This window comes from Acytostelium subglobosum (assembly GCF_000787575.1).
Source record: "Acytostelium subglobosum LB1 DNA, scaffold: scaffold2, whole genome shotgun sequence".
Taxonomy (NCBI): domain Eukaryota; phylum Evosea; class Eumycetozoa; order Acytosteliales; family Acytosteliaceae; genus Acytostelium; species Acytostelium subglobosum.
In genome coordinates, this window is record NW_012236530.1 from 464,624 (window position 1) to 477,601 (window position 12,978).

Genomic DNA, 12,978 nt, shown 5'->3' on the forward strand with positions numbered 1-12,978 from the left:
GGCCTCTAAAGTAGTCAGTGAGTGTATATGAATAAGAGTCCATGGAGAAAGTGGAGGATGGGAATGAGAGAGCCAGAGTAACAGTGAATGAATGAATGATTGACACATTGGGTGTTATTAACAACTTCAATCAATTAGCAGTACCTACTTGCTACTAGTATTCTGCTGCGATGTTTGCACTAAGAATTGCCACACATCATTCAGCTTTTGGATGAGCCATTGACGGTTGACATTACTTCCAGAGGTCCTAATGCCGTACTTTGATGCATGTTGTTTCAGATCACCCAGAGTCATATCCTCATAGTCTGGTTTCTTCGCTGTTGACTGGCGTGATTGTTGTTGTTGGACGTTCTTTCCAGTTGATGATGATGATTGAGACACCACAGGTGGCGGAGTGGTCGTTGAAGATGATGGCAGTGACAACCTCTTTGTTCCCAGTTGCTGCTGAGGTGTTGTCGCCGTTGACTTTGTTGAGGCTTGAGGTTGTTGAGGCTGCTGAGGCTTGGGTTGTGGCGGTCTAATATCGGGTCTTGTGTCTGTGGAAGAGTTGGAGGAGAATATTTGTGGCTGGACATATGGCCTGTCTCGAGACTGGGTATCTTGGTTGTTCATTGGTGTTCTTGGATATTCGTATTGTGTGGACGTTGTCATCTGCATTGCCATTGCCATTACCGATGTGTTGTTGTTGACCCCGCTACCATATTGTTGCATTGCCTTTGCTTCCTCCATTGACTTTGTAATGTATGCCAGACCTACTTTGCTGAGGTAGTCCTTCTCGAGTTCCTTGCTGCGATGCTCAAACTCCTCTTTAGCCTGTGTGCAGCTGTTTGTGAATGTATCATTGATACTCTTGAGTATTGTTGATAATGTGTTGTTGGAAGTTGATGTTGTTGTTGAAGTTGGTGGAGTTGGTGGACTATTTACAAAGCTATTGAGTAGGAATGATGGTGTTGGAGGACTGATGAATGGGGTTGTCATTGTGTCCGATGTGAAGTTGCTCGGTTGCTGATAGTGATGTTGCTGCTGCTGTTGCTGTTGCTGCTGTTGATGTTGCGGTTGGATTGGAGTTGATGGATTCTTCATTGGCGATCTGTCTCGTGGCAGTTGTGGCTGAATGAATTGATGCGCTTTGGTTGGTGATGTTGTTTGTGGCGCCTGCGGAGGAGTAGGTGGAGGAGGCTGATGAGAGGTGGCTTGGGGTTGTTGATATACTGGTTCATCATTTGCATGCTCATCCTCATGCTCATGATCCTGTTCTTGATCTTGATGTTGTTCATCTTGATTGTCATTTCCATGACCCGAATGATCAAAGTCATATTCAAGGTTGGTATCACTCTCATTGAAATCAATGTTGATGTCTGTGTTTGTTTGTGCTCTGTCCTGTACATTGTTGTCCACATTCTTGTCATCCCTGGATGAGTGTTTGAGTGTGTCCAGTTGTCGTTGCTGTTGTTGTGGTTGTTGTTGTTGTTGCTGTTGCTGTTGCTGATCCACCAGTTGTTGCTCCTTCTGATCAGCGTTCTTTTTAAACTCTGTTTGACTGTCATATACTATATCCTTGCCTTGCTCTGTTGAAAGCCTTGACTTTGATACGTCCCAAAGCGTTCGAATAGGTGTATGCTTCTTGGCCAGTTTACTCTCGGAGAACTTTGATGATGCCAGTGTAGTTGGTCGACCAGTGTTCACTTGATCAGACGTGTCCATCTGTTTTGAGGCAGTTGCCAGTGCACTCGATAACTTTGAAGGTGGCAGTGGCTGAGACGTGTCCTTCTGATCCGAAGTCCCAAGGTTTGGAAACAATATATCGGCCACATGAGTGTTGATCATCTGGTGGTGGGTGGATGGATGTTAGCATCGGGCCAGTCACGCCAAGATCTAGGTCATTACACATACCGCAAGGTTATTGTCTGATGGCTTCTTGCACTTGAATCCTGCCAGGTCTAATGGAGTGGATGATGGTTGGGATGGCTGCGGGTCATCTTTGGATGCATGCATTGATTCGGACAAGACAAGAGCCAATTGCAAGTTCTCATCGTCTTCATCATGAGGATACTCGTCATCCTCAGAGTCGGTGATCACATTCTTCTTGTTCTTCTTCGACGTCTTATTGTTGCCGCCATGCTGTTGCTTCTTCTTCTTCGTCCCCAGCGTGGTTGATGACTTGTTGGCTGCGGCATCCTGGAAGAACGTCGACTTGACTCCGCCCTTTGGTGTGGCCGTCACCGATGAGATGGTGTTGTTGATGCCGTTCTTCTTCTTACCACCCAATGTGACCGATGGTATTGGTGCAGGGGGAGGTGTAGAACTTGGTGCAATGTCATGAGGTGGAACAAGTGTAGTCAAGCTGCTGCTCGTCATTGTGGTCGTGGTGGTGGTCGTCGTCGTCTGTTGTGAGACCGCGGCGTTTCGATGATTCATGTCATAGAGGTCCATCAGGTCCTTGGCTGTGATGCCACGCTCCTTGGAGCATGCCTTCATATGAGCCACGCGTGTCTCGGGATTGGACAACTGTTTGTAACATATCACACAAATGTCTGCGTCCACTTGTTGTTGTTGGCGTTGCTGTGACGACGAGGAAGAGGATCGCGCGGCCTTCTTGGCATGCTCGCTCTCCTCTCTCTTGCGCTGACATCGCTCCACATGATCGGCACGACGACTTGATGAGTACTTGGTGATGTCCTTTGAACAAATGTCGCAGACGGCAGGTTGTGACGCCTTGAGTTTATCGATGCATTGTACAATGTGATCCTCGCGCTCCTTGAATGTCAGTGATCCAAATGATATGTTGCAAATGTTACACTTGTTAAAGTATACTGGTTGAATGATATTGCTTTGTGAAGGTCGTTGTTGTGGAGGAGGTGCAGGTTTATGTGTTGGAGTTTGTTGAGGTTGAGGCAGTGGTTGTGATAATGGTTGAGATAATGGTTGAGATAATGGTTGAGATAATGGTTGCGATAATGGTTGTGATGATGGTTGTTGTTGTTGGTTATCATCATCAACATCATTATTGATATCAACATCAGTTGTCGTTGGAGTATTGTTGTCGTGTGATGACATTACTTCCATTCTTGATGGTCGTTGTGCTTGTGCCAGTTGATCCAATGTGATCAATTGTTTCGAATTGTTGTTCTTGTTGCTATTGTTACTGCTTGTTATTATCATATTGTCCATGTTATTATCATCATTATCATCATCGATATCTTGATTCTTCATAGTTTGGGCTGAAGCATGTGATACAGTAGAAGTGAATTGAGTTAAAGGTTGTGAATCTTCCCAACAGGACTCAATACCATCATCCTCGTCGTCATCAGCCAACTCGTGTGATGTATCAATTGTATTCATTGTATGATCATGTCATTGTTTATAACATGCTGTGTCAACGAATGTTAGACCATTTCGAAGAAGTGATGATTTTGGTTTCAAATTCTATCCAATAAACACATCAATGCCCAATACTTCAATTCCAAATTGATTTGAACATCATCCTTTGTTCATGGGTTAATCACAAACAGTTGTTTAGTCATTGTATTATTATTACCTACATATAGAATGGAGTCAGAATATATTGACCTTGCACTTGACTATTGGTACGTGTTGATACCTACCATTATGTTGATGGGAGTTGCCTCATACTGCCTATGCTCAGGAGGTTCAAACGTATCTCCAAAGCCAAAGAAGAAGAAGACGACGACACAACATGACCAACAACAACAACAACAAAAGACATCAAACAATAGCATAAAGAAGAATAGACATGATGAGCCAAAGGATCATCCAACATCTCCAACTCTCTCAAACGTTCATCAACAGTCTCCATTATTTGAAAAGTCAGTCAAAGCAATGACTACCGCAGGCTCACCAATAACAGCGATCGCCATCAGTCCAGATGGACAGCAACTGGCGTACAGTTCCGATCAGAGACACATCAAGATCGTCAACGTCGAGTCGATGTTCACCACAAACCCAAAGTCGTATAATGTGCAACTACCCTTTGACTATGCCAGATTGATTGCATGGAGAAACAAACAACTCTACGCCACCCTCGAGGACAAACTCATTTGCTACCGATTGCTCGACCAAAAGAACACCGATGGCAAGACCTATGAGAAGCTATGGGATGTGCCTCTTCAACACAAGACTCCCATAGTGACACTATGCAGTGTATCTAATGGCAATCATATGATATCATGTGGTGATGGTATGTTTCCAGCGAGCCCTGGCCCTGGCCATTGAACAATTGATGCCTAACACCTCCCAATCCTAGACACGACTGTTAAGATATGGGGATTGAACAATGGTGAATCACTCATGACGATCAACACTGGACAGATCAAACAATATATGGCGGCAATGTCTGGCAATGGACGATTCTTTGGCGTGGCATCGTTCAACTCAGAAGTCAAGATATGGGAGGTGATCAACAAGAAGGACGGCACATTTGAAAAGTGTCAACGTGTGATGTCCTTGACAGGCTACAGGACCAGCATCTTTGGTCTGGCATTCAATCAAGAGGGCAACCGTGTTGTGTCCTGCTCCAAGGACGGCACGATCAAGATGTGGAATCTTGATGTCAGATATCAAGTGAGCGAAGATCCAAAATGTTTGTACACGCTGTCTTGCGATCTGTCATGTCCGCCAACAATCATCTCCTATGCACCAGATGGAGGTGTCTTTGTCGTAGGCAATCAAGATTTCCTACAAATGCGTGATGCCAACAATGGAGCCATCCTCGCCACCATCTCCCGTGACCATTCCATCGCACTGAACAACAATCTCTTAGCCTGGACACCCGACTCTCATCGACTGATCATTGGAGAGGACACCCACTTCATCATCTATCGCAATCCAAAGCATAACAAGTGAAGCGAAGCAAGGAGTTATGAAGTTAATTGCCAAATCGAAGAACTTCCCATAAACAAAAAGTCGGTTGGATCAAAAAACTGTGCTCAACCACACCACATTCGACTTTTTTTCTTTAATTAATTTAAATTTAAATGCGAAAACAAACAAGTTGAGCGAAAGACGATCCCTCTCACACAAACAAACAATCGATTATAATTGTGAACAATTATTCTATTCGCTTTTTTGCTTCACCTCACACTATTTCAATACTTTACACTTCCTCTCGTTCACTCGTTTAAACTCTCGCAACAACAAGTCGACACATATATTATATTTATATATATATACTATTACTACACACTTATATTATTATCACTACACATCACATATCTCTCACTATCTGTTCACCACTTGGCATTATCTCAAGGTAAGCATAAATACTCACTCATTCACTCATTCAATCATTCATTCAAACATGATTACTAACATTATAACTTAACTCTTTCTTCTTCCTCCCTCCCTCTCTTAGTGTTCTTACAAACAATCAAACAAACAACTCTACTTTAACTTTAAACAACAACAATATACACATACACATACACAACGATCAAATAATGCCTTCAACATACGATAAGAAGAGAAAGGTGGTTGATGAAGAGGAGGACGAGATGGTCGTCCACGGAGATGAGTACTCTGATCATGATCAACAAAGCACCAAGAAGCAAAAGATCGAATCGATTAAAGAGGACGAAAAGCCAGCTACACCCGTCGCTGTAAAGGTTCTCTCACCAGACGCCTGGAGAAAGGAGCACAATGTAAAGGTCGAGGGACGCCTCGTTCCCGACCCATTCCAAACATTCAACGATATCGAGATCCCCAAGATCTTCCAGCACGCCTTTATGAGCTTCTCAGCACCAACCGTCATCCAAGCACAGTCGTGGCCCATCGTCATGGGCGGAAACGACATGGTCGGTCTGGCCTCCACCGGTTCCGGAAAGACCCTGGCCTTCCTGTTGCCTGCCCTGCTCGAGATCATCAAGCACCCAAAGAGAAGATACGGCGCCACACCACTGGCCCTCGTCATGGCTCCCACCAGAGAGCTCGCCCAGCAGATCGAGGAGGTTTGCAGGACCGTCGTCAAGGGCACTGCCATCCGCAACCTCTGTGTCTACGGAGGTTTGGGCAAAGGCAGCCAGATGCGCACACTGCGCTCCGGTGTTGACATCATCATCGGAACACCAGGCCGTCTGAACGATATCATGAGAAGTGAGCATCTCGCTACCGTCAAGTTCTTGGTACTCGACGAGGCTGATCGTATGCTCGACATGGGTTTCATGCCCCAGATCGAGAAGATCATCGAGCAGATCCCCGCCGAGAGACAGACACTGATGTTTTCTGCTACTTGGCCTCGTGAGGTCGAGTCGCTCAGCAGACGTTTCTTGAACAACCCAGTCAAGATCACTGTCGGCAGCTCAGAGCTCGCCGCCAACATCAACGTCAAGCAACACATCCACATCACCACTCACATGAGTGTTCCAGAGGTGGCCAAGATGGTCGGCGACCAGATCATGGAGATCCAATCCGACAACAAGAAGAACCTCATCATCATCTTCTGTAACACAAAGAAGCACTGTGACAACTTTAGAGACTTCCTGCTCCACGAGTACAAGCTGCAGACCGTCGTTATTCACTCAGACAGAGATCAGCGTGAGCGTGAGCGTGGACTTTACAACTTTAAGAGCCTCTACGTTCCCATTCTGATCGCTACTGATGTCGCTGCCCGTGGTCTGGACATTCCCAACGTCAAGGCCGTTATCAACCTCGATTTCCCCAACAATATTGAAGACTACGTACATCGCATCGGTCGTACTGGCCGTGCTGGCAACAAGGGAGACTCACATACCTATATCAAGGAGGGAGACACCAACCTCCGCGGACTCGGAGATATTCTGAAGCGCGCTGGTCAAGAGATTTCCCCAGAGCTCGCTGCCCTTCTTCCAAACTCTCGCGCCGGTGACAACAGATACCAAAGTTACTCTGGTCGTCGCACCTGGAAGGGAGGTGCTGGCAGCTGGGGTGGTAGCAACAGTGGCGGCGGTGGCAGAAGTTACGGAGGTGGTGGCCGTGGAGGTGGCGGCGGTGGCGGCAGAGGTTACGGAGGTGGTCGCGGAGGTGGCGGCGGCGGTGGCAGAAGTTACGGAGGTGGTGGCGACTTTGGCAGCAGTGGAGGCTGGTAACCATACCATCAATAAATAAAATATATCTTTAATTAATATCTCTCTTTCTCTTTCTCTCTTTATCTACCCATCAGCGATTTGATTTTTGGGTGCGCTGGATATTTTTGATCACGAATCTTACGAGCTTTGTTCCAGGATTGGTTCTTATCTTGGGACTTGTTGCGGCACCACAACAAGCAGGATGTTTGTGTGGACATCTTAAGTCCTCTATCTCTCTACAACTTCTAAATTTAAAGAGATGAGTTGACTTTGACCCAACTCATTCTACACTTACATACAGCAAAGATATAATCATGATCAAATATATATTTGTTAGTCTAGTACTATCGTTGGTATTGGTCAATGCCATCAAAGTCCAATTGTCAACTGGCACTCAGGGATTCAACAGACATCCATCACCCTTCATTCCAGGTCTCAACAATGCTGGTGGAGGATATACCTGTGTAACATGTACACTTGTATGTTTATTCAATCAATCAATCAATCAATCAAACATTATTTCAATTCCAGCTTACACACTCCATTCCACATTAGATATTATCAGTCGTTGAGCAATACTCATTGATTCATGAGAAGTCAGTTGATGCTGCAATGGATGATATCTGTGGATTCCTTCCAGGTGAAATGTCAAAGTTGTGCACATACATGGTGTCCATCTATGGCAATGAGATTGTCCAGTATTTCGCTGAAGTACAACATGCTGATGATGTTTGCCATAAGCTAAAGTATGTATTGGCCTTCCATTCATCCCTTCATATTTACTTACAATGATGTTCCAGGTTCTGCACACTTCCTCAATGTCGTTTGTTTAGCAATGTGACTGCTGATGTTCAACCATCACCATTGGTCAGTGGCCTTCACAAAGGCAAGGTACACCCACATCCATCCAAGGTGAACGAGAGTCCATTGGACTGGTTCAAAGACCTCATCAACAGGTTCAGCAAAGATCACTCACCCCTCGAGGATGTCGATGGTGACAAGTTCTCTGGTATGTTTCCAAATCAATCACCAAATGGAACCATTCCACTAACTCTCTCGCTCAATCAACTCAATCAATCAAAAACAGATGAGATTACATTCAGAGGATACAACTGGAGAGGTAGGGATTGTGATGATTTGAACAATCAGGTGTACCCTGGTTCGAAGTATAACAACCCTAATGCAGGTCCATACACTGATTGGAATTGTAATGGAATCAAGGGATTGAATAGCACTTCAAACATTGGATATGAGGATGAGTTGTGTGGCAACTCAGGTCCAATGGGTGTGATTGTCGTTGGTGACAGCGCCGGCGCTCACTTCTCCATCCCCCCACAATGGTTGACGGCAAGCGAGATCAACTCCACCACCTACAATGGCATGATCGAGATCATTGCCAACGAGATGGACTGGCCTCAGAGATCGACCTACACCGGCTGGAACCCATCGACAAACGAGGTGCCAGTGGACAGCATCTACCTTAGGATGCGTGAGAGAAACCTTTGCAATCATCGTGACTACCAGAACACTGCGGTCAATGGTGCTGACTCCCATGATGTCGCCTTTGGTCTGGCTCAGACCATTGCCAGGAACCAGGAGACTGATGCCCCCGTGCTTCTATTCCTCGAGTTGATTGGAAATGACGTGTGTTCCTCGCATCATGACTTTGACCACATGACCACTGTCGACGAGTTCACCACCAACACATTGACCACCCTCCAGTATCTGGACACTGTGCTCCCCAGTGGCTCACATGTTGTCTTTGTTGGATTGGCTGATGGTCGCGTGCTCTGGAACTCACTGTGGAACAGGACTCACCCTATTGGTGCCACATACGAGCAGGTGTACGACTTCCTCAACTGTCTGGATACCAGTCCATGCTGGGGTTGGATGAACCCCAACGAGACTGTTCGCGACTTTACCAGTGAGCGTGCTGCCAACCTCTCATTGGTCTACAATCAGATCATTGCCAGCCACACCTACCAACACTTTGACATGCAGTACTATGACTTCCCCTTTGATGCGATCAACGCCGAGTGGATTGCACAGGGCGGCCAGACCTGGCAGCTGATCGAGCCCGTCGACGGTTTCCACCCCAACCAGATCGCCAACTACCTCATCGCCGGCTACTTCTGGGACCAGCTCACACAAGACCATCCCGAGTGGTTGGGCTCAATCAATCCCAACAACCAACTCATCCAACAGATGTTTGGTGATCAAGGAGGATACAACTAAGTACAAGTATATGAATTAAAGTTCAATCATTCATTCATTCAATCATTCAATCATTTGTTAGACCTGCTAAAGAATGATTGTGCCTTATCAATGAGTGAGACTGCAAAGCTGGGCTTGGATGACTTGTCATCCTTGGGCTGGTCAGAGCGGTATACGGTGAATGCGTGGACAGTGTCCAAGAGCTTGTCCATATCCATTTTCTTGGGTGATTGAAGTTGTAGCAGTAGGTACTTGCTGTCAATGGTAGGTGTGAAGGCCTTTACATAGTCACTCAATTTGATCAGACCCAGTTGATGGAGACAGAGTATTGATCGCAGAGTCTGAGGTGTCTGATAGCGTGATGTCAATGAAGACCTATCAATGAACATTGTTGGATTGATGTGAAGCCTCATCATTCGAAGCATCTTGGTGTTGCCTTTCAACGCTGTGGCCTCCATTCCACTGTCACTCCATCGCTCTTCTCGCTTCTCAAGGAAGAACTTGACCACGTCCAGATGATTGTTGACACATGCCCTGTCCAGTCCAATGCACGAAGCACCCTCAGTGCGTGACTCGTGTAGGTACTCCACAACGTCGAGATGGCCATTCTTGGCTGCACCATCCATCGCGCTGAACGTGCAGCCCTCCTTCCTGTATGTGTTCAAGAAGCGTACCACTTCCAGATGTCCATTGCTCGATGCTGTGTCGATTGCTGCTGTCGTACAGCCCTCAGTTCGATTCGCGTGAAGGTACTGTACAACGTTCAATCGATTGTGTGCGGCCGCAATGTCCATGGCTGTAGTGTCCACAGCGAAGCCTTCCTTTAGAAGCATCTGAATCAATGGCACATTTCCATTGCGACATGCATTGTTGACAACCTCAACAGACTTGAAGTTGATATCAGCTCGGTTGTGTGCAAGCAGGAACTCGAGCACTTGTATGCGGCCAGCTGCAACACACCATGCCGCAGTATGTAGTTCCATGCCTTCTGTCCTATTCATACTTAGGAACTTGACAACCTCGAGGTGTCCTTTTGACGCAGCCTCAGTCAAAGCATTGGCTGAACATGTTTGAACACCTGATCGCTGAGTATGGAGCAGGCGTATGATCTCCAGGTCACCATTGGCAGCCAGCTGATCAAACACATTTGGTGAACAACGACATTGATTGCTAGAATTCTCCAACAGGTAGCTAAACACTTGGATGTTGCCTGTCTTTGCTGCGCTGTCTAGTGCCTCCTTGTCCACTGCCACCTTCAACTCTTCTACCAGATATCTGAGTATGTCCATGTCTCCACCACTCGCCGCATGAGTCAGCACACCATTGATCGGAGTATGGCCCAGTGGCCTGAGCATGCGGTACACAAACTTTACCATTTCAATGCCTCCCTTCACACCGACCGCCACAGTCATGTCGTATAGCTCCACAGGGAAGTTGAAGTATTCAATGAATTGATTGAGTTGCTCGAAGTTGTTCCGTTTGATAGGGTATTGATATACGTTGACGGGTGAGTTGGGCGTCTGTACCATCTTGCATCTAAACACATAGTCGACCATCGCGTCCAGATTCTTGTCCAACAGCTGGGTCAAGGTCAACATGCTGAGCTTGGTGCCTTGCAAGTCGGGCTCAAGATACTTTGCAATCTCCATGTTGTTCGTTAGCAATGCTTGGTTGAATGCGTTGCATATTGCTGTTCGAGTCATTGTGTAGTCGCTCTGAACAGGACTGATCTCCAATATGTACTTGACCAGTTCAAGGTTGCCCTTGTCAACGGCGGCGCCCAATGCGTGGTAAGCCGACTCCATATGAAAGCCCTTGCTCACGAGGAACTTGGCAATGTCGATGCTGCCCGAGAAACAAGCCTCGTCGACCAATGATACTTGTGTGTCGCGATTACAAGACTTGGTCAGTTGAAACATTGGCTCGAACGCAGTGTAGACTCTTTGGAACAGGGCAAGGTCATTGACATGGCGACACAACAGACCGATCGAGTTGAATGTCACAGGCTGAGAGTATTCGTCAAGAAGAGGGTTGTAGTCTGCTAGGGACTTTGCAAAGTTGTCGATTGATGGTTGGCGGTACTTGATCAGTTTGAGTGTGTTGAAGATAGCTTCGTGATTGGCCATGTGGATGCGAAGCCAGTATGTAAGCAGGTGATGATATTTGTTCTTGCTCATCCATTCCAATGAGAGTTGTGACCATGTTATACATTGTTGCCATGGTATACCATACGGATCACGATTGATCCTTAGAACAGATACAAAGATATATCTCTTTAAGTATCGATTGTCAAACACAACTTTTCTAAATAATGATATTTCCATATTTCTTTAAATTATGATCATTGGCAATGTATAGTAATAATAACTTTATATTCTATTATTATTGAATGAATGAATTCATCCTTTCATTGGATATTGTAATATTGTAATCAAGAAATTATAAGAATAGGATCAGATTTGAGCTCAATTGATTCTAAGATCATTCTATGTTTTTCGGTCGGTTCAATGAAATATTTTCCTATATTTTGGTCGGACAATTTATTACAACATTTTTTAATATCATTTGTTTAATATTGATATTATTAGTTTTGAATGTCTGGAAAATATCTATTGAAATGTTAATAGTAACAAAATTCCAAAAATATTGACATAAAAGCGTTGAAAACTGTTTTTCTTTCACATTTGCCCGGATAGCTCAGTCGGTAGAGCGCACGGCTCTTAACCGTTGTAATGTGAATTCCCTTCACAGTTGCCCGGATAGCTCAGTCGGTAGAGCGCACGGCTCTTAACCGTGTGGTCGGGGGTTCGAGCCCCCCTTTGGGCGTAACTTTTATATCTTCATGATGAGTTTTTCTTATGTACTTTTGGTCAACTTGTAGACACGATTTTCAAGTGATGATATCATTTTTAACCAAAATTATAAGTATATTCTTATAGTTTGAGAACTAGTCTATCTAAAAATATTATCTTTATTCTTTTAACTATAATTTAACTAACATAAACCATCTGTACAAAAGTGTTAAATATTTTAAATATCAATTAATTAAGAATCACTATATTTAAAATATCTCTGATTAGATAGATATTTTTTTGATTGAAATAAGTTCGGATTAGTGTAATCATTAAGTAATCACCTCATTCTTATCATTATTCAATAACAAAGTTATAACAATGACAACAAATACAACTTTATCACAAGACAAACCACAAGTATTCTTTAGAATACTCAATAATAGAGTGATATTTAGGAGCATCGTAGATGAGATACATCGAATACATGATGCACTCTATCAAGACAATTTAATCATTGATGCCGTTAACGAGAAAGACCCAGAGGCATGGATTGGAACTACATGGAGCAGACTCAAGTATCATCATTGGACCAGTTTTGAGCACATTGTGACAAATGGTCATTTTGGTCTCTTGCGTGACCGCATCAAACAGAACCTACACATTGATGCCCCGCATTACTCAAAGTTTATAGAATTGATCAGAAATAGAGTGGACAATGATATATTTGACCATGTTTATAAAAGATATCAACATCTATTCTATCGCACTTCCTATTTACAAGTGGCGATCGAGCAGGGAAACACACATATCACTCAAACATTGTTGGAGCAGACACATCCATACAAGTTTGATATCAATCAACAGAGGATATGGGAGACTGTGGCCAATCTCAATCTAGAGTCGGATGACCA

General features: G+C 44.7%; 5 protein-coding genes across 5 annotated transcripts; 3 read left to right on the top strand and 2 right to left on the bottom strand.

Moving 5' to 3' along the window:
* Positions 1-144: 144 nt before the first annotated feature.
* Positions 145-3,057, bottom strand: SAMD00019534_009630 (hypothetical protein; the record flags this gene model as incomplete). The annotated part of the gene is made up of 3 exons (XM_012902930.1): positions 145-849; positions 925-1,827; positions 1,894-3,057. 3 exons carry the CDS (start codon positions 3,055-3,057, stop codon positions 145-147), a joined length of 2,772 nt encoding a protein of 923 aa, XP_012758384.1.
* Positions 3,058-3,549: 492 nt separating this feature from the next.
* SAMD00019534_009640 (hypothetical protein) lies at positions 3,550-4,860 on the top strand (the record flags this gene model as incomplete). The annotated part of the gene is made up of 2 exons (XM_012902931.1): positions 3,550-4,198; positions 4,265-4,860. Coding segments are annotated over 2 exons (1,245 nt in total), but the record flags the coding sequence as incomplete, so codon positions are not given.
* A 557-nt stretch (positions 4,861-5,417) lies between these two features.
* SAMD00019534_009650 (hypothetical protein) lies at positions 5,418-7,073 on the top strand (the record flags this gene model as incomplete). The annotated part of the gene is made up of 1 exon (XM_012902932.1): positions 5,418-7,073. A coding segment is annotated over one exon (1,656 nt), but the record flags the coding sequence as incomplete, so codon positions are not given.
* A 299-nt stretch (positions 7,074-7,372) lies between these two features.
* Positions 7,373-9,293, top strand: SAMD00019534_009660 (hypothetical protein; the record flags this gene model as incomplete). The annotated part of the gene is made up of 4 exons (XM_012902933.1): positions 7,373-7,537; positions 7,614-7,804; positions 7,892-8,067; positions 8,146-9,293. The coding sequence occupies 4 exons, from the start codon at positions 7,373-7,375 to the stop codon at positions 9,291-9,293; spliced, it is 1,680 nt and encodes a 559-aa protein (XP_012758387.1).
* A 50-nt stretch (positions 9,294-9,343) lies between these two features.
* SAMD00019534_009670 (hypothetical protein) lies at positions 9,344-11,449 on the bottom strand (the record flags this gene model as incomplete). The annotated part of the gene is made up of 1 exon (XM_012902934.1): positions 9,344-11,449. The coding sequence occupies one exon, from the start codon at positions 11,447-11,449 to the stop codon at positions 9,344-9,346; it is 2,106 nt and encodes a 701-aa protein (XP_012758388.1).
* Between the last annotated feature and the right edge of the window lie 1,529 nt (positions 11,450-12,978).